Source organism: Dama dama, chromosome 12 (assembly GCF_033118175.1).
Source record: "Dama dama isolate Ldn47 chromosome 12, ASM3311817v1, whole genome shotgun sequence".
Classification (NCBI taxonomy): Eukaryota; Metazoa; Chordata; class Mammalia; order Artiodactyla; family Cervidae; genus Dama; species Dama dama.
This window is the reverse complement of record NC_083692.1, coordinates 4,082,925-4,104,874: the sequence shown is the minus strand read 5'-3', so window position 1 is coordinate 4,104,874 and position 21,950 is coordinate 4,082,925. Positions and strand designations below refer to the sequence as shown.

Below are 21,950 nucleotides of genomic sequence, written 5' to 3'. Positions count from 1 at the left end.
ATATAGAACCTAATTCACCTAGAGTAAGACTCAGTAAATGTTAGTCATCATTATATTGGTATATAGATAAATGTCAGTGACTTCTTATTAAAGTAATACCAAGTGATGATTTGCTTAAAGATTGCTGAGAATTATTTATCTCGTGGCTTTTGTTTTAGCTTAAAAAGCAGAGTTATTTCTATAATAGTGCTAATAATGAGCCACCTTTTCCATATAGAGTCCAAGGGCATCACAGTATCACTTCTTCCTGAACAACAAGAAAAAAAAACTGTAAACATGTTACCTCAGATAATATACATGTTACAAAAAGATTTCCAACCCAGAATCAGTGGTTTATGCAACTGCGAGTAATAGAACTCTATAGCTTTAAAATTCCAAAAGAACATCTTTTGTTGTTCGGTTGCTAAATCCTATCTGACTTCCTGTGACTCCATGGACTGCAGCACACCAGGCTTCCCTGTCCTTCAGTCTCCTGGAGCTTGTTCTAACTCATGTCCATCAAGTCACTGATGCCATCCAACCATCTCATCCTCTGCTGTCCCCTTCTCCTCCTGCCCTCACTCTTTCCCAGCATCAGGGTCTTTTCCAATGAGTCAGCTCTTTGCATCAGATGGCCAAAGTACTGGAGTTTCAGCTTCAGCATCAGTCTTTCCAATGAATATTCAGGACTGATTTCCTTTAGGCTGGACTGGTTGGATCTCCTTGCAGTCCAAGGGACTCTCAAGAATCTTCTCCAGTACCACAGTTTGAAGGCATTAATTCTTTGGCGCTCAGCCTTCTTTATGGCCCAACTCTCACATCTGTACGTGACCACTGGAAAACCACAGCTTTAACCAAATGGACCTTTGTTGGCAAAGTGGTGTCTCTGCTTTACTATATGCTATGTAGGTTTGTCATAGCTTTTCTTTGAGGGAGCAAGCGTCTTTTAATTTCATGGCTATCTATTATATGGCGAATAGCCATAAAGCATAACACGTCTATGAATTCATGCATGTGCATGTGGATTTACAAGTATTTTAAAATGATGTGCACGACTGTCCCTTGAAAGTGTAAATTGTATTTATGTGTCTATTTCTTTAGGTCTGTGTTTTGCTTGACTTTCTGGGACAGCCAGGTAGAGATGTTCTGCTGATAACCGGAGACAGCTACATGTCAGAAACCATAGAAAGAGATCAAGGAAAGATAAAATTTGAGACTCATCTCATCATATATCTGCTCATTGAAGGCAGTGGATGAGATATCCCATGGAGAGTTTGTGGAATGAGAGGAGGAGAGCCAAAGAAAGAACCTGCAGGCCCCCAGTATCCAGGGGCAGAGAATTAAAAGATGAAAGAGGAAACACATCAAGGAGAAACAGAGATGCAAGGAAGCAGATGTTGATCAAAACAATATCTCACTTTACACTTTGCTTTTGTTTGGGGTTACGTTTAAATGGCCTGAGTGATTTCAATTTAACATTTAAGAAAATTTAATCTTTCACATTTAAAGTTACACTGACTTCAGTATCTGATTAAACTGAATTAACCTAAAGAGATATCCAGTTGCTAGAGAGCAAAAAATAAGGATCCCTGTCTGAGATCTAGCTCTCATTGTGAAATTGACCTTTCAAAAGAGATTAAGTTTTTTCTCCACATTTATGTCCAGGAATGGGGTCGCAGGATCATATGTGAGCTCTATTTTTAGTTTTTAAAGGAACCTCCACCTGGGTTCTATCCCCGGGTTGGGAAGATTCCCCTGGAGAAGGGAAAGGATACCCACTCCAGTATTCTGGTCTGGAGAACTCCATGGACTATACAGCCCATGGGGTTGCAAAGAGTTGGACATGACTGAGCGACTTTCACTTTCACACTGTTCTCCATAATGACTGTGCCAATTTACATTCCTGCCAACACAATAGGAGGGGGGTCCCTTCTTCCACGCCCTTTCCAGCATTTGTTGTGGATTTTTGATGGCTAAAATAGTCAGTCAAAATGACTGGTGTGAGGTGATATCTCATTGTGGTTTTGACTTGCAGTTGTCTAATAATTAGCAATGTTGAACATCTTTTCATGTGCCTCTTGGCCATCAGTATGTTTTTCTTGGAGAAATGTCTATTGAGGTCCTCTGGCCATTTTTTGATTGGGTTGTTTTGATGATACTAAGCTGCATGAGCTATTTGTTAATTTTGGAGACTAATCCCTTGTTAGTCAAATTATTTGCAAATATTTTCTCCCATTCTGTGGGTTGTCTTTTCATTTTGTTTATGGTTTCTTTGCTGTACAAAAGCTTTTGAGTTTAATTAGGTTCCATTTGTTTTTATTTCCCCTTCTCTGGGAGCCTGATGGAAAAAGATATTGCTGTGATTTATGTCAGAGAGAGTTCTGCCAAAGTTCTCCTCTGAGAATTTTATAGTGTCCAGCCTCACATTTAGGTCTCTTTAACCTGTTTGAGTTTATTTTTGTGTGGTCCAAAAGGATACATGCACCTCAATGTTCAGTTTACAATAGGCTGTTTACAATAGCTAAGACATGGAAGCAACCTAAACGTCCATAGACAGAGGAATGGATAAAGGAGATGTGGTACATACATACAATGGAATATTACCCAGCCATTAAAAAGAATGAAATAATGCCATTTACATCAATATGGATGGACCTAAAATGAGAGTAGGAGGATGAGATGGTTGGATGGCATCATTGACTCAACAGACGTGAGTTTGAGCAAACTCCAGGAGATAGTGAAGGACAAGGAAGTCTGGTGTGCTGCAGTCTGTGGGGTTGCAAAGAGTCTGATGTGACTGAGTAATTGAACAACAACTGAAATCTGAATAAATTGTGGAATTAATAGTAATATTCCAATGTAGGTTCCTTCTTTGTGTCACATGAGCCATCGATTCAGTTTAGTCACTCAGTTGTGACTGACTCTTTGTGACCCCATGGACTGCAGCACGCCAGGCTTCCCTGGCCATCACCAACTCCTGGAGCTTGCTCAAACTCATGTCCACTGAGTCAGTGATGCCATCCAACCATCTCATCCTCTGTCGTCCCCTTTTCCTCCTGCCTTCAATCTTTCCCAGCATCAGGGTCTTTTCCAATGAGTCAGCTCTTCACATCAGGTGGTCAAAGTATTGGAGTTTCAGCTTCAGCATCAGTCCTTCCAATGAATATTCAGGACTGATTTCTTTTAGGATTGACTGGTTTGATCTTGCAATCCAAGGGATCTAATTTCCCCACCAGCTATTGAACCAGGGTGCCCTGCATTAGGAGTACGGAGTCTTAGCTACTGGACTGCCAGGGAAGTTCCCATATTAGGCATAGTAACGTCGTTAACAGCAGGGGAAACTGAGTGAAGAGGATACAGGAACTCTTTGTATTATCTTTGTAACTTTTCCCTGAATCTGAATACATCCTAAGGAAAGACTGAAGGCGGGAAGAGAAGGAGATGACAGCATGAGATGGTTGGATGGCATCACCGACTCAATGGACATGAGTTTGAGTAAACTCCGTGAGCTGGTGATGGACAGGAAGGCCTGGTGTACAGCAGTCCATGGGGTCGCAAAGAATCAGACACGACTGAGTGACTGAACTGAACTGAGTGTTTAGAAAATCTGTCTAATATGGAACAGGGGTTGAGAATCAGTTATATAGAAAACACTTACATTGCACCAGAAAAAAAAAAAAAAGTGCCCCGTGAAATATTGAGTCCAACTGCCAATTCCAGCATGCACAGTCCTAAAAACCTGAACCCTAGAAGCAACGGGCTGCTGCTTTGGAACAGGTTACATTTCTAGAGGCACTTCCAGGGGAACAAAAATGGACTAATTGCAATAAACATAACTGGAATAATTACAGTTCTGATAATTGCCTCTAGGATACAGAAATTCAAGAAAGACTGCTTAGTAAAGGAGAAAAAACTACTCACAACCCATTTCTGAGTTTAGAAAGGTGTCATTTTGATATATATGAAAGGTATATATATCTGGATTCAGTATAATGTCATTGTGGTACCCTCATGATTTGAGAAAATTATGATTTATCTTTGCTAAAAGCTGTTGTCAGTTTGCTTTTGATCTCTAAAGGAGATTTAGACCTGATCAGAAAGTTCTTCAATATTGAGTTACCACTTCTTCTTCTGCCTCACCCACTGTGGCAGGAAGAAGGCAAGGAAAAAACATCCCCTGGCCCTCCATAATGAAGTTAACCTGAGTTTAGCTTGGTCCCACGTCTTTTGCTAATCATTAAACATATTTATCATCTGTGTAAATCTCTAGAGGCAAGTTAGAAGTGTATAATGAAATCACTGTGCACAAGTAAACATTTGACAAACAAGTGCTTGAAGATGGCGTTTCTAAAACCTCCTTTAAAAATTTTTTTTGCATAATTATTTTGTTCAGTAAAAATATCCCTGATTTATAAATCCACAAGCCCAAGGCATGGTCGAATTAACAAATGGTATTAGCAGTTTGTGATGATCCAGATAACAACCCAGCTCCTTAACTCCATGTGACACCACGTTAATAATCCCTCTGAGCCCATCTCAGTTTCCCATCTGTAAAATGAACGATTTGAGAATACACTGAGAATAATCTGATAATACATTGAGAAAACGCAATTCTCAGTGTCCGTTTTCACTGGGACACAGAGACTCGGCGAGAAGGACTTAGAGAAACAGACTGGAGTGTTTGCGGATTTAGGGCTTGGAGTTCTGGTGGGCGGGATGGTGCTGAAGAAAGGTCCCCTGTGTTTCTGAAGTCGGAGGGGTAAGGGACAGGGGTATAGGAATGTCTGAAGTGGAAGAGCAGGACGGCTACAGCTGGAGGATCAGCTCCCGGGACTTTCTGGCACCGGCGGAGGACGCGCATTCAGTTGCTAGGCAACCGGGGGTCCTCGGGGAGGGTGGAGGACCCCAGTAGAGGTGTCTCAGTCAGTGCCTGCCCGTTTGGGCGCGGTACCGGCCTCGAAACTAACGAAGTAGCTCGCCTTTTCAAAGGTGCAAAGTTTCTGGAGCCAAGGCTTGGCGAGACCCAGAGCCGAGCTCCGCCCGCGGCGCGTATCCCTGTCCCCGTCTTCGGGCGCGAGGCGGGGCGCCGCTCGGGCGAGGCCCCCGCCGCCGAGCGTTACTGGGCGGGACCGGACGCCGCTGCCCGCGCCCCCAGCCCCCCTGTCCCGCCCCCGCGCCCGCCGGCCGGAGCCCTGCGCCCCCCGGCTGCTAACCCCGTGCCCCGCACCCGCCCTGGCCCCTGGCCCCGGCCCCGGCCCCGGCCCCGGCCCCGCGTCCCCGCCCGCGGGCGCGCCGGGCTCGGACATGGAGCCGCTGTTCCTGGCCTGGAGCTACTTCAGGCGCAGGAGGTTCCAGCTCTGCGCCGATCTGTGCACGCAGATACTGGAGAAGTCCCCTTGTGACCAGGTACCGGCCGGACCCCGCCGGGCCTGCGGGTCTTGGCAAGAGGGCTCCAGGGGCTCCCTGCCACCCCCCCGCCCGGAGGGGGCTGCAGGGAGGAGGGCGCAGGGCGAGGGTGACCCTGTGGGCAGCACGGACGCGTGGAGCCCAGACCCTCTGGCACCGCGGCCGCTGGGTCCTGACTGTGGTGACCGCCCCCTCCGCTAACTTCAGCCGCTGAAAGATGCTGAAAGACAGCAGCTAGGAGACCACCCTCAGATGTCGCGGAAAAGATGATGCACTCTGTTAGGTCCTGTATTCTTGCGTATCAGTTCAGTCCAGTCGCTCCGTCGTGTCCGACTCTTAGCGACCCCATGGGCTGCAGCACGGCAGGCCTCCCTGTCCATCACCAACTCCGGGAGTTTACCCAAACTCATGTCCGTCGAGTCGGTGATGCGTATATTCTTGCGTAGAGGTGGGCTCTTAAGCTCGCTGCCTGTTACCTTATTAATTTCCAAAACATTTGTGTATAAACTTAAAGACCTGTAACTTCCCATTCCCCCCACCCCCCATTGAAATAGCTGCCCCCCTTTTTTTTTTTTCTTTTCTTTTGGATCAAACGTATAATCCTTCCAGTTCATTTTAAGACGGTTGTCCAAAAGTGGGGAACTTTGGATTCTGGGCCTTGAGTGGAGCTTGAGGCAAACAATTCAAGTTAGAGGAATGAGAACCTAGGAAGGGAAAGATACATTTATTATTAGGAGGGAAGGGTGAGAAAAATAATCCCCCTAAAAGAAGGAAATGATAGCATTGATTGTAGTAGTTTACTAAAGCTCTCTTAAATAGCGTACAGTGTTAAATAAGTGAGTGAAAACGGTTATACGCAGCTTGTGAGAGGGGCACCACCGCGGTGCCCAGGTAGTTCTGGAGGAGACAAAAAACGGAAAAAAGTGCCTCTAGTAAATGCAAAACGTACTCCTGGAGTTCGAGTTCCCCAGCTTTTCCTCTGGTGGTGTTGCCTTGGGGATGTTAGAGAAAAAGGAAAACTGATGCGAGTTACATTCAGGGAGGTGTGACAGTTGTTCCTCCGCTCTTCCTTAGCTCCCAGGAAGTGGATAGAGGATAGATAGCCTGTCAGGGAGAATAGTTTGGCCTTCAGATAGATCGCACATCTCCCTTAGAACAGTCTGCATTAGTGGGAATGCTGAACTAGGTTCTGTTTGGGTTAGTTCATATTGGTTAATAAGACTCTTATTTCCATAGGCAAGCATTTTTCCAAGTGTGTTTCTTAGCACAGTCGTCCCACAAATGCTGCTTAAAAAAAAAGAGAAAGATTTCACCCTCAGATTTGTTTGGGAACCATGACAAAATATGGACCCCTTTATGTTTGTACAACCAGAGTTTGTTAACACACCAGTGATGTGCCAGACATTGTTTTTCCGTTGAGTCAGGGTAGTTTCCATTCCACAGAACAACAGTCCCCGGAGGAAGAAAATTTCCTCATTAAATGTGTTTGGGAAATGTATTCCCTACTTAGACATTCATACTAAAGGCTCTGAGAATTTCTGCAGAAAGAAACTTAACTTTGCCTGATTTTGATGAATACAGTAGTTATGAAACTGTAATTGACCACCGAATCCTTTTGTGGCTTTGGGGAGGGTCAGATCACCCTAGAGAGATGTCACATTGGGAAATGGATTGTAGGCAAAGCAGCAGTGTTTTCTATTAATAGTTAAGACATTGTAATCTTTATAAAAACCATTTTTGTGTTAGTTTCAGGTGTTACAGCGAAGTGATTCAGTTATACACATATATATATTTTTCAGCTTCTTTCCTATTATATAGGTTGTTACAAGATACTGAATATAGTTCCCTGTGCTATATAGAAGGTCTTTGTTGGTTATTTATATATAGCAGTGGTATATGTTACTCCCCAAGTCCTGGCTTATCCAGCCGCCAGCACACTTTCCCTTTGGTAAACACAGTTTGTTTTCTGTGTCTGTCGTCTTAAGCCACGGCGACATTCAGTATTTCACTGCACGTTTAGTTTGTGCTGGGCCCTGTGATTAGGTCTTCACAGTGTTCAGTGACCTTTTTATAGAGTGCTTACTACTTGCCAGGGATAAATTCTATAAATTATGTGTATTTCTTTGCTGAGAATAGCCTTGCGAAGTAGGTAACAAATCGCTAACGTTTATTGAGTGTTTACTCTGTCAGGCTTGATTCAGAGGGTTTTCTGTTAGCTAATTTAATCCTCAGCTAGTTTAGGAAGTTGGCGCTGTTTCCACCTTTTGCAGGTTGAGCCCAGTGGAGCACCAGGTGAAACAGTTGTCCAAGGTTACAGAGCCGGTAAGCCCGCTCCCTTTGTCTATACGATGAAGCTTCTTGGGCGCCTGTGGAGCCTCATTTTTCAAAAATCTATGTCTCCAAACTTTTCCTAGTACATTTTCTCATCTATTGTTCCTTTTTCAAGATTTCGGCTAGATGGTAAGGAAATGACATACCTGTGTGCTTGGGTTAAAGGCTCTGAGAAGTCCGGAAGGAAGGTAAGCTGCCCAGTTTTGAGTAAGGCAGCATTTGAAAACTTACTTGACTGTCACCTGGTTTCTAGTTTGGGGGATAGGGACAAATTCTTCCCAGGGAGGTGTCGTCACTTCGGGAATGCATAGGCAAAATATTGGCGTGGCTGCTACTGGTTAAGACTGGGCTGTAGAGGCAACTGCGCCTCCTTTCCTCGTACCTGGGGAGAACAGGGTGAACAAATTACGAACTTCATTTAAAATCTCCTGAATTAAGAGCTAAACCAGGTAATAATTTGAATCTCTTTACTTGGTCTCTTACATGGGTCCCTTTAGGCCTTGCTGGCCCTCTTGGAAAATATAAGACTCGTTACGAGGAATGTTTCATGGTTCTAATTTTGATAATGGCAACGAAGAACAGAAGACACAGCCTCATACTGGGAGATATGGTGTCGTCGGTTAACCGTCTGACGTGGTTTACATCATTATGGCAGGAGGTCTTGTTACTTCTTGGCACTGTTCTGTTTGTTGTAGATTTGAAATAATGCTTTGAAATGTGATGTAGGTGGAAGCGTTAGTCACTCAGTCGTGTCCGACTCTTTGGGACCCATGGCCTGTAGCCCCCCAGTCTCCTCTCCCATGGGATTTCCCAGGCAAGAATACTAGAGTGGGTTGCCATGCCCTTCTCCAGGGGATCGTCCCAACAAACCAGATCTCCTGCATTGCTGGCAGATTGTTTACCATCTGAGCCACCGAGAGAGCTTGGTGATACTTAATTTTAATATCCTAGAAATGTTTTTGTTTTTTTTTTTAATGTGATTCTTTGCTCCTTTTTTTTTTTTTGTTATGAGCAGGGGTTGATATGTTCAGCTCCTATGAGTGTCAGAGGTGGCCTGGGGGAATCAGTACCAGATTTAGAAGAAATTGAGGACAAGCTTTTCCTCTCGAATCCTTTGGTTATTGCCGAGGTGGTTTATTTATTTATTTATTTATTTATGTTGTCAGAACGGTGAGCAGTTCTTTGCCAGGCACAGAAGCTTTAAGATGGTGTTACCTTCCCAAACCGGCCTTCGGGTGCCCGGCTTGGGCTCCCTCCTGCTGGTTACCCTCTGACCCAGCCTTTCAATGCTGCGCTTTTTCTCTGCGTGCTTTCCTTAGCCCCAATTTGCGCATGTTGTATCCAGTTGTCGTTTCTTTTTGGAAATATCTTCCAGTATGATTTTCCCCACGCTTAAAGAAATCATGCTTTTTCCCCTTAATTAATTAAAAAGAATTTAAATGTTTATGTCAGAGTGCTGATGGAATTAATGAAGAGCTACTGGAAGCTTAAGGAGGTTTGCCTAGGATTAAAAGCCCCCAAATTCTTTCTTCCTCTTTGCATATGAGTCCAGGATGGCAGGTCTGTGTGGAATGGCAAGGAATCTGGCATCCGGGTGCCCTCATTACGTATTAACACTTGCTGAATGAGTGCAGCGGTCATATTCATACGTGCACTTGGAGGGTGTTATTGATGTGTGCCAGCTTCCGCTGTTTACCAAGATCAGCCTCGTTGCCTGATGGCCTCTGCCTCTCCCTGCCCCCCATCTTAATTCTCAGCACCATAGGTTCTTTATTATTTTTTTTCTTAATACTTATTTTTACTTATTTAATTATTTGGCTGCACCGAGTCTCAGTTGCGGCATGTGGGATCCAGTTCCCCGACCAGGGATCGAACTGAGGCCCCCTCCATCGGGAGCTTGGAGCCTTAGCCACTGGACCACCAGGGAAGTCCCACTGTAGTTTCTTAAATGGATTCACCTTTTCAAATAAATGTGATCGCATTAGGGACATCATTACTTCATTTCTTGTTTCAAGGATGAATTGTTTTTTTTTAAACCAGTTGAGCAGTTTCTTCCTCGATCCGTCCAGGAGAGTATTTCTGATAGTACTTATCATCACTGGTATTTCTTAGGATGCTCTTGTTGTTCCACTGGAGGAAGTTCAGAGACTGGCAGTCAGAGAGAGCCAGCAGAAATATATGATCAGAACAGGAGCATATGTCCTTAGCCCGCAGTTAGCTGGTTTATCTTCACATGTCCCTTTAGCCTCACAAGTTTTTTTTTTGTTTGTTTGTTTTTTGAGGCTTCTATCTTTTAGAGTATTTTTCCTCTGCAGCTCCTTGAAGTACCATTTCTATGCCACCCATCTGATTTTAGTACAAACGAGTGACTCTGAAGCAGTGCCTGGACCCATGGAAGAGAAAGGAAATTACAATATTTCTCCTGAGTGCCAAATGGATTCATTTTTGCTCTTGCTTTTTTTTTCTTCTCCCAGAACAAAAATAGCTTTTGTTTTTTATGTTAATTTTCACTTTTTAGCTTTACTTACTTTTCTCCCAGATGAGGAAAACCTCTCTAAAGTTATTTGCTCTTTGTTAATCTTTTTATAAGCTGGTCCAGGGAGCTTCACGAAGATAACATTTCAGTTGTGATACATTATTAAGCTTTGGAGATGAAGCCCACCTTTAAGACTATTTCTTCTACTTTTCGTTCTCCTTTAAGAGATAACATTTTGGTGTCATATCAAAAATAATGAGTACTTTATACTTTTTATTAGGGCTTTCCACTTTATACTTTTTATTAGGGCTTTCCAGGGACTCATTGGTAAAGATTCCACCTGCCGATGCAGGAGACGTGGGTTCCATCGCTGCTTCAGGAAGGTCCCCTGGAGGAGGAAATGGCAACACACTCCAGTATCCTTGCCTGGGAAATCCCATGGACAGAGGAGCCTGGCGGGCTACAGTCCATGGGGTCACAATGAGTTGGACATAGCTGAGCGGCTGAGTACGCACACTCGGATGTGTGGATTTTATTTAGTTTTGATTCTTGCCTATGTCAGAGTAGTCAGGTTGGCTGAAGAGGTATGACCAGTTAAGAATAAAGAAGGATAACCGATGAATTCATCAGAGTTTTCCCATTTGACAAAAGACAGTAAGAACAATCAGTTCACAGAGAAGTGTTGTCTTTTTTCAGAGTTTTCTCTAGGATATTTTAATATCCTAGCTGGGAAGGTGGTTAAAAGTTATAAGATATAGAAAAGAGAAATGCAAAACGGCCTTCCATGCAGCAGTATGACCTAGAGGGAATGCTTGCTTTTACAGTTCATGTCGGTCATCCTGATTAGTTGCTTAATCTGATTACTGTTCTTTGTGTTCCATATGTCAGATTCATGGCTTTAAAAAAAAGCAGCCCTGATTTTAGCTCCAGTGTGATTCAACAGTTCATAAAACATAGAGGTTTTTCAGGTAGTGTTTTATTTTTTTTAAAAAAACATAATATACTTTTCTTAATGGGGTAGACTTCCTATAAATTTTTAAAGCATTAGAATCAGTGATTCTGGGAGTGGGAGGGTTAGCTGTGTATCAGAATGGGGGTAATTCACATTTTCTTCCCCCACCACCAATCTCTACTCATAACGAGAGATGTTGCAGCAGAGAGTTATGACTGTAAATGGTCTGAACGGAGAAAAGGCCGAAAGCCGCTGGCTTAGATGAACGGTAGGGAAGCAGGGGTCCCCAGTGAGACGTATGTTAGTAGTTGGTTGAGACAAGGATCTGGTGCTCCAAACCAAGTAAACATCTTTCTCTGTGATTACCTAATTTATTTCCTCACTGGGGCCATGGAGACTTACAGCCAGACAGTCTTTTGATTCTAGACACTGCAAGGCAGTTCACTTTGGTGAATTTTACAGATTACATTTCCACTTGGCTCCTTGGTCACTAAATCTCGCTAAACCTTCTGAAATCCGTTCATTTCTCTCTTACATTCTTTCCCTTCCTTTTATTGCTACATTCTGAATGATGACCCCATAGTTCCTGAGCAGAGCTGGTTAGACTCATTAGCCAGAGTAAGTATTGATGGCAATTAGGAAGCCACATTCAGAATTAGCTGGAGATTTTAATTCCCTAAAGTAATAGCAACAGCCTAGGGAAAGCTGTGCCCTTGGGAGGAAGGCAGGAAGCCTGCTGCTGTGAACTGAGTTTTGTGCCCAGGAGTTTGTGCTGGTTCTAGGCAGGGCCCCTCTGTTCTCTGTCTTCTTACTCACTCACTTTGAAGGAGATTCAAAGGGAGGTTTAATTTGATGTACCATGAACTGGGAGTCGGTTCTGAGTTCTGAAGAAGGAAGTAATAGAGAGCTGGGTGCATTTCTGCTCATTAGATACATGTTTTTATAAAGAAATTCTGTGTGGCTGATACTTGTTGAAAGTGCTACCACCGTATACCTCATGAACTAAGATAGTATATGTAAAAGAACTCTGAAAACTATGAAATGGTCTTTAAGATGCCAGGTTTTATTTTTAAAGCTCTCCTATAAAGTGGGCACTAGGGCTCTTGAGTTGAGAGGGGGACAGGGTCATGGAGGTTGCCTGGCTTGTTCAAGGTCATGCAGCTGAGCGGCTCCCTGGGGATCAAGCCCGGGTCTTCTGACGCTACTGCTGCAGCTTTCTACTCATCTGCGCTGATGCTCCTGGAAATCATCTGTTAGACCAAGTGAACCTAACTTGTGGTTCCTTATGTGGGTGGGTTAATTTAAATCATAAAACTATAATTGAGAGAGACCCAAAGGTCAAGGTCTCAGTGATTTAAAGAGTTTTGCCCTATCTCTAAATTAAAGTATCCTGACTCTTTTCCTGCATTGTCCTGCCATTCCTGATGGATCTCCAGACCAGCCTTGGTCTTCCACACCCTACAGTAGTCTGCTTTCCAGCCTTGCTATGATTGCAATACAAAGCTAAGTGCATGCTCTTGACTGAGAGTGTCTAGGCTCAAATATTGCCTGTACACTTTGACCTCTGAGTTTTCTCATCCGTCAAATGGCCATGTTAATATGCCTGTCTCAAAGGACTGTTGGGCGGGCTAAGTTCATCAACGCGTGTGAGTGAGCTCTTATTGTCTCCATATAGCTGGAGATAGGGAGAAGGAAATGGCAACCCACTCCAGTATTCTTGCCTAGAGACTTCCGTGGACAGAGGAGCCTGGTGGGCTGCAGTCCATGGGGTCGCAAAGAGTTGGACGCGACTGAACGACTTCACTTTCACTGTTCACTTTCATGCATTGGAGAAGGAAATGGCAACCCACTCCAGTGTTCTTGCCTGGAGAATCCCAGGGATGGGGGAGCCTGGTGGGCTGCTGCCTGTGGGGTCTCACAGAGTCGGACACGACTGAAGCGACTTAGCAGCAGCAGCAGCAGCAGCAGCTAGAGATGTTTGCAGGGAAGATTCTGCCATTTGTATTTTTCTCAAAGGATTGTTGGTAATCTGGAAAACATCTGTAAGGAAAGTGTTGAGTGAAATGGTGATAAAATGATGAATATAGTTCATAGATCATTGGCGCTCAGTAAACTTGCAGAATCATCTCTCTCTCCTCTGATCTCCTTGTCTGCTTTTCTCTCATCCCTCTAAGTCATCAATAATTGGTTCAGGCTTTAGTATAGCATTTAACACATTTGTACTGTAATCTATTTAATTATGTGCCTTCCCCCATAGGAAGTTTTCAGTGCCTGTCCAGGGAAGCCAGGAGAATGTGGTGGAGTTAACGCTTTCTCTGCCTCCCTTGTGGTTAAACCTTGCCTCCATCTTCAGCCACATCACCTGGATCAGCTCTGCACCTTTCCAACTTCTAGGCCTCTGAGTTTCTTCTCCTTTTGCGTTGTTTCCCTAGTGTCCCTTACTCGCATAGGAAATCGTCCTTGTGATCCCCAGAGACAGACAGAGCGTGGAGGCCTTCATCAGCGAGCAGAGCGCTCAGGCTGGGCTGCTGGTGTCTGTTTGGGCCGCTGGAGGAGTCTTCGTGCCCTTGGCCGAATAGCAGGCATCCCGCATCGACTTACTCTCCGTGGCCCTTTTTCCTTTGACTTTTCTTTTCCTGGTCAGACGTTGTCTGCAATCACCTCTAGTGAACATTTTTACCCCCTTCTATATGGAACTTATCTCGTGCGTCTCCTTCACTTTACCTTTCAATCCTGCCTTGTTATATCCAGCTCATTTTTTATCTCCCAGGCGGACTGGCAAGAATGAGCTCTGGCTTCTTTGCGAGACCTTGAGCAAATTACACGACATCTCTGAATTTGTTTCCTTATCTGTAAAATGGATAATGATGCTTACCCGCCTCCCTGAGATGGTTGTTGTGGGACTCAAATGAGATAATGGGTCATTTAGACATGTGCACCAATAAATAAAAGGAAGAATAGAGGGGTTATTTCTTCTGTCATCTCATTGCCTGTATTGGTATCTTTCTCTAAATATGACTGTGAGATCTAGGAAATTTGTTCTTTTTCCAGCTCTTTCTTATGCACACTGGCCTTCAGTTCAGTCTCTCAGTCGTGTCTGACTCTTTGCGACCCCGTGGACTGCAGCACGCCAGGCTTCCCTGTCCTTCACTGTCTCCCGGTGTCTGCTCAAACTCATGTCCATCGAGTCGGTGATGCCATCCAACCACCTCATCCTCTGTTGTCCCCTCGCCTCCTGCCTTCAGTCTTCCGCAGCGTCAGGGTCTTTTCCAGTGAGTCAGTTCTTCGCATCAGGTGGCCAAAGTGTTGGAGTGTGAAACAGCATGAAAGGCACTGGCACTGAAAAACTGCAGTTGCTGTGTCTTGTTAGTTGCTGTTTTGTGTTTGGCTCAGCTCATTGCCAGTGTTAGTCGCTCAGTCGTGCCCGACTCTGCGACCCCATGGACTGTAGCCCACCAGGCTCCTCTGTCCTTGGAATTCTCCAGGCAAGAATACTGGAGTCGGTTGTCATTTCCTTCTCCAGGGGATCTTCCTGACCCAAGGATCGAACCCAGGTCTCCTGCGTTGTAAGTAAATTCTTTACCGTCTGAACCACCAGGGCCTCACTGGACTCTCCCTTTCTGGCCTAGTTTAGCCTTTTCCTCTCACGTTGCTATGGCGTGTCATGCTAAAGAAATTGCTTATCCTTGCCTGGTGACCAGATGGTTTACACATTGCTTCCACACATATTCTTAAACAAATATTTTTGGGTATTCTTTTTGGATTTTAGAACTGTAGAAAGCAAGGATCTTTTTTTTTCTTTCTTTCCTTTTTCTGTTTCTTAGTAACTTTCCTAGTAAAACATGCTGCAGATTGAGTGTTCAGAGGTTGCTGACTATAAACATGTGAGTGTAGATCTTTTATAAATAAATTTGTTATGAATCTTTTTTTTTTTTAAACCAGTGGACTTCTATTTAATTTGGGATAGAAAAAAACCCGAGTTTTTCAGCACCCGGCACCAATATGTATTACATAGTCTATTTACAAACATTTCTCAGAGGACATTACAGTCAGAATTAATTTCTTATCTTCAGCCACTAATCCCATTATGTTTATGCAGAGCAGAAGGGTTTATAGTGTGTGGATTTTCCTCCTCCCCAGGTGATTAAAGTCTGAATGTTTTAACCACCATGAACTTATTTTTGAATATAAAATATTTCCTTGGTTTAGTTGTAAAATTATTTTTAATTCCTGAGATACTGTGACTTCATTAAATACATTGATATCTTCTCTGTGCTCTAAGTGAGGTTAGAGTAATTAGAATTTTCTAATAATAGAAAATTTAGCACTCTTCCCTGGATATTAGTTTTACAGAACTCCTGAGTGCACTTTGGGGGCAAGATTAGAGTTAATGTTTGGGTTTTTATTGAATGATTTTTAGTCTACCTACAAATACTTGGTTAATCATTAAGGCTTTTTATTTTAGAAACTGTATTATCCTAAAGATGTTTACTACCTTCTTAATGCTTTCCAGGAACCAGATCCTGCATTGCCAGTGTCTCAGGTAAAGGTTTAGCTGCCATCTTTAGTTTAGAGACTAGTTTAGTTACTACTGCTTAGTTGTTGCTATAGATTAGTACGTTTGCTGTGTATCTACTGTGCTGTTATAAAATTAGCTGAATCTACCAGGCATTCTGTACCTTTGTACGTAAATATAAACTATTATATTTCCAATACTTTGAGTCTACAGGTGTAATACTAGGGCACTCTACTCATGAAGACTTGGAGCTTAAATAGAAGTGACCAATACTGACCCAGAGGATGAGATACAAAAGAGGAGGCAAGGGGAGCCGGGGGCTTAGAAAGGGAGCCAGAACATCCGCAGAGCCAGGAGTGTCCGGAAAGACTGTGATGGATGGGATGGTCGGTCCTGAGCAAGGAGAAAGGTCTTGTCTTTAGAGAGAGGTGCCTGCCACCGTGAGGAGGAAAGGAAGATGTGGCCAGACAGCCACATCTCCCGAATCAGCTTTGTTAGAAATGGAGAGGCAGCCAGAAAGAGCTGCCGACTGGGTGAGACGGTGAATGAATCAGAAGGGAACCCAGGAGGGGGAGGTCTGGGTCGGGGGGCTCCTGACCAGTGAAGTTTTTAGCCCAGGAGCGTTTCTAGTAAGTCTGGGAAGAAGGAGAGGGGATGAGAGAGCTGTAAATCAGAGAACTTAAATCTTACCAGGTGTTTGCCCTGCCAAGCGGGAGAAAACTGTCTTTTAGGTAAATAAACAGTTTGAATCTCATGGGGTTCAAATGTGTAGTCATCAGACCTTTTAGAAGAAAGCGGTATACAAAATACTCTGAAGGAGGCCTGTGTGGTATCAAACAAACATGCTGAATAGGTTAAAATGTACTACTCTCTTCTTTAAAAGGGTGACATTTGTCGTGAGAATATTCATTATAGTTCCTGTATTGATAGATGTGCAGAACTATTTTTTTTTGCATGATATATGTACAAGTCATAAGGAGGACCTGAAGTATAAGCAGAGTAAGTAACATGCCTTTTGTTTTCAGTAATTTTGCAAGATATTGATTAAAATTAAGATTGAATTAAAACATCAACCATTTGCATTGTTGGTCTGGTTTTAAAACTTTACATGGGATTTGAAAGTTTCAAAACCAGCGCAAGGACTTCGTGAAGGACCTGCATTTGGTATCTGCTGTCCTGCTACTGCTGACTTAACTGGACTGTGATCTAGAAGAATCGGAAGGGAGCAGGGCTGACTGGATCCTTCTGCGCTCACTGTTCCCACCTTGTGCCTTTGTGCTGTCTCGGGTTTTTAACCACTTCAAAGTAAATGAGGCTTTACAATAACAACTCAACATCTTGTGCCTGAGTTTTCATTCTCATGGAGTAGGCAGAGTGTCAGATGTTACTGATTCTCATGATGTCTTAAGTGAGGTTAGACAGACCATTCTTTTGGTGGCTTTATTCTAAGAGTAACTTAGGAGAATTGTTTCTTGCCAGCCTTAGGCCTTACATGGTTTTGCGTTCTGTGTTAAGAGGAACAGAACCATTTAAACATGTTTTACTCAGTAGAGTTTTAACCTTTTCATTTGTCTATTTTTATCACTAAAATTGGGTTAACCTCCCAGAAGGTAGTACAAGTAAGTCAATATTTCCCTGATGTTAGCAGGCAGATATATGCCTCTAGAGTAATGTCCTATAGAGTAACTCAGTAGGTGAATGAGTTGGAATTATGTTTCACAGATAAAAAAGGAAATAATTGATGTGATAATGACTCATTTATCAAGGAGAATCTGTTTTTCTATGAAAAAACTCCTAAGCATCTATTATTTTTTATCAATTTCACAGTACTTCCAATTCATTGGTATTCAAATTTATTTGGATAAACCACACGACCCTGTCATTTATTAACAAGTTAAGTGTATCTGATAGAAACAATTTGCAATTTTATTTAGATTCTAGTGGCAGTGTAGAATTACCAGTTTGCTTTGTTATGCATTTTATTTCACCAATTAGTTTTGAACTTAAAAATTTAAATGGGCAGAAGAATTTAGGGTTGTAAAACGTACGTGGCTTTCCTCCAAAATAAGATGTTTTCATTAAAATTCCAAGAATTGTTCCTGTTGCCCAGAGCAGTTCCTTGAATACAATCTGATGTTTAATCAAGCAGTGATATATATCATTTTCAAGGGCATTTTTTGTTGGGATAGAAGGAAAGTTAGGAATATTAATATTCTCAAATACTGATAAAATTTAAAATTAAATAATGGTGTAGATTTTATCGCAGATATTTAAATATCAGGAATTCACATGATTATCTCTACTTCTTAAGAGTGAGATTTTAGAAATTGGAACAAATATACTTTTTTGACAAAATGAATTCTTATGGAATAAAATTAAAAAAAATAAATCTTCCTATTTGGCTTCTGAAGCATATATTCATTTGGTGAGGGAACAGTGGATTTACTTTCCTATCCTGATATACAAAAAGCTGCCCTTCGTTAACATTTGAGACTTTACTAGGAGGCTGGAAGTCAAGAAGCCTGATGGATTGGACTCTGAGGTGACAGTATGGGTATGAAAATGGTCTTACAAAGTATGTGCACTGATCATTAATTAATATCCAACTGTCTAAATGATACCATACTAATAAAAACGTGACTTCTAGAGAGCTCATTTAACGAGGGCTCCCAGTCACATGCAAGCCCCCTACACGCGAGCCTGCAGCTTCTGCACCCGCAGAGATGCCATGGGGCGTGCGCGTGTCGGGTGGCGTCCGCGTGGGGGACGCCGCGCCGCCCCGGCTCCGCCGCCGCCGGCCTTCAGCCCCGCCGTCTCCCACCTGTCTGCCTCCTCCGGGCGGTGACTGCTGGCGTGTCCACTGGATGCCGGCCCCTGAGTGCCAGCTGCCGTCCTACCGCCCTTTTCAAGGTCCTGAGAAGGCGGTGGCACCCCACCCCAGTGCTCTCGCCTGGAGACTCCCATGGACGGGGGAGCCTGGTGGGCTGCCGTCCCTGGGGTCGTGAAGAGTCAGACACGACTGAGCGACTTCACTCTCCCTTTCCACTTTCATGCAGTGGAGAAGGAAATGGCGGCCCACCGCAGTGTTCCTGCCTGGAGACTCCCAGGGACGGGGGAGCCTGGTGGGCTGCCGTCCCTGGGTTCGCACAGGGTCGGACACTGCTGAAGCGGCTTAGCAGCAGCAGCGGCACTGTAAGATTAAAACCGTTTTGTTGTGTGTGTGTGTGTGTTTACGTGTGTGTGTGAAAAGCATCACAAACCGACGTCACAGTACAGTACTCTGTAGCCGGTTGTGTCAGCTGGGTCCCTAGGCTCACTTTGTTGGACGTGGGAACAAACTGGCCCTCTGTGCTCTTGAGACTGAACTCGTTCGTGTGCAGGGGACTTCTTGTCCTGAAAGTCTGCTAGCTCCTCCTCCTCAGGGGGGAAGGCCACATCCCTCTCTGGGGCAGACAGGGTCCCGCGTTTGCCCCCGACTTCTCCTCCAGCTTCTTCCCAAGCAGCTTCTCCTCAGCCAAGCCCGCCCTTTAGTTTCTCCGAATCGGCTCCGAAGCGGGGCTGCCTCCTCCTACTTCGCGTCATCTGGCAATCGCTCTCCCATCTTGGCCGCGGGCGGAACTTTTCTTCTTCGCCTTTCCCTCCACCCCAAGGCATCCGGCCCCATCACTTCATGGCAAATAGATGGGGAAACAGTGGAAACAGTGACAGACTATTTTTCAGGCTCCAAAATCTCTGCAGATGGTGACTGCAGCCATGAAATTAAAAGACGCTTGCTCCTTGGAAGAAAAGCTATGACCAACCTAGACAGCTTATTAAAAACCAGAGACATTACTTTGGCAGCAAAGGTCCGTCTAGTCAAAGCTATGGTTTTTCCAGTGGTCATGTATGGATGTGAGAGTTAGATTATAAAGAAAGCTGAGCACTAAAGAATTAATGCTTTTGAACTGTGGTGTTGGAGAAGACTCTTGAGAGTCCCTTGGACTGCAAGGAGACCCAACCAGTCCATCCTAAAGAAATCAGTCCTGAGCATTCATTGGAAGGACCGATGCTGAAGCTAAAACTCCAATCCTTTGGCCACCTGATGTGAAGAACTGACTCACTGGAAAAGACCCTGATGTTGGGGAACATTGAAGGCAGGAGGAGAAGGGGACGGCAGAGGATGAGATGGTTGGATGGCATCACCGACTCAATGGACCTGAGTTTGAGTAAACTCCGGGAGTTGGTGATGGACAGGGAGGCCTGGCATGCTTCAGTCCATGGAGTTGCAAAGAGTAGGACATGACTGAGCGACTGAACTGAACTGACAAGGCAGTTGGGTGCCTTTCTCTTCCATGTTCCGGATTTTTGTTTTTATTCTTTCCCTGTAACACTGAAATTCTTAGGAGCTAGATCCTGGGCTGTGGCTTACACAGCCCTGTTCTCGGGACCTGGGATGCAGTGTGTGCCCCCTGGGAATGTGAGGAGGAAACAGTGAGGCCCGTGTCTTGCTTTCCTGTGTGAACAGAAAGTGCCGCAGTCCTTCCTGTCCGCCAGAGGGTGCTGAGCAAAGAATACCCTTTTGAAAAATGAAAGCCTTCTGATACTTGCAGGGCAGCATAAACTGTGAAGACTTAAAGATAAATCAGGATTACTCACATTCATCCTCAAAGTTAAACGATAAGTCCAAGCCATTGACCACTTCTGTGACCCCTGAGGACTGTTGTATAGATCTGGCAGCTTTCCTAATCTTTTTTGTGAGTGAAAATCTCAGAAGGTTTCTACACGTTGGTGGCTCTCACAGTTAGATGCAGTTCTACCTGCAGTTGGCTTTTTTGTTTTTTAACAAACAAATCAGTTCTTTGGGCCCATATTCTGCCCATTCAGTTGTGCTGAATTTACACATAACATTTGAAATATTTTATTCTAAGTTTTCTGATAAGAATCCAGTAAACTTCAGCCAGAAAAGTACAAGCCCCAAATCTAATAATCTAGTCAAGTGTAATTTCACTCGAGGACCCTAAATATGTTGTGAAGTCATCCTTCTTTGTTCCCATTGAAACGAAAGCCTGAGGACTTTCTTTTATTCTTTTCTTTAATAATTTTTTAAAAACAGACATTCCAGTTACTTCAGCCCACAAGAGGAGCTCTCCTTTCTAATTCTGATCAAGCTGTTGTCCTTGTTGCTCATTCGTCACGTGTCATGCACTCCTTGGCCCTGCCGTTTAATCCAGCAGGTGATGACGTTCAGGGAAATTAGGATCCACGTTTTCTTCTCAGAACCTGTCGTGTGATGCTATGTAAGGAGGTGCTCCGTCAGCACACGCTGATGACTGAGCACATCTCGAGACCCTGATGAGGGCCCTTTGGACCTCTTGTCACCTCCGTCGGTTCCTCTCTCTGTCCCTTTGTCCGCCTGCAGCTTGCTTCACAGCCCAGCTCCTAAGGCGATGAGGCCTAACCACTGTCCTTGCTGCTTGCTCCTCTCCACTTCAGAGTCGGTCGGGTATTGTGGCTTCAAGGGTGCCCTCCTCCCACAGCTGCCACAGGGCACCAACCTCTCCTGCTCTCTGCTTCTACTGAGGCAGAAAGGCAGACTTTTCTGTTGAAGCAGTTTTAAATGTTTAATAAATGTTTGGGCCTCCCTGGTGGCTCAGACGGTGAAGAATCTGCTCGCAATGCAGGAGACCCGGGCTTGATCCCTGGGTCGGGAAGATCCCCTGGAGGAGGGCATGGCAGCTCACTCCAGTGTTCTTGCCTGGAGAATCCCATGGACAGAGGAGCCTGGTGGGCTACAGTCCATGCAGGTCCCAAAGAGCTGGACACGACTGAGCGACTTTCACTTTTCTATTGAGGCAGAAAGGTAGACTTTTCTGTTCAAGCAGTTTTAAATTTTTAATAAGGTATTCAGTTGTGCACAGCTTTACATCTGATTTCTCAAGGTAAAGCAAAGCTGGTAAGATACTTTCTAGACTCTTTAATTATCTTTTCCATTTTTTTTTCTTCCACTTTTCTACCAGGGTTTCTACTGACTAGATCATAAAACACCTGAGATTGTGTTGATTAGTTACTAAAAAGTGGCAAAAATTGATCTTAGTTCAAGTCAACAGTTTTGAAATACCTATTGTGTACAAAAACCATAGGTGTTACGGAAAATTCAAAGTGAACAAGGTAAAAAAGCTTGTGTTCTGGGGGATGGGAGGGAATTACAGTGTTTGTCAAATATGGTACATACATAATAGTATAAGTATGAAGAGACTGCTTTATGAGAAAGATAAGAGGGAAGTAGGTTTAGAGTTCAACCATCAGGAAAG

At 44.0% G+C, this 21,950-nt stretch overlaps 1 protein-coding gene across 2 annotated transcripts in view; it reads left to right on the top strand.

The window, feature by feature from the left end:
• The first annotated feature begins 5,251 nt into the window (after window positions 1-5,251).
• The window catches only part of TTC8 (tetratricopeptide repeat domain 8), a 56,605-nt gene continuing 39,906 nt past the window's right edge, over window positions 5,252-21,950 (top strand). For both annotated transcript variants that reach the window (XM_061156471.1, XM_061156470.1), the window contains exon 1: window positions 5,252-5,385. In XM_061156471.1, the coding sequence (XP_061012454.1) occupies window positions 5,284-5,385 (102 nt within the window). In that variant the 5' untranslated portion in view covers window positions 5,252-5,283. The remainder of the gene's footprint in view (window positions 5,386-21,950) is intronic.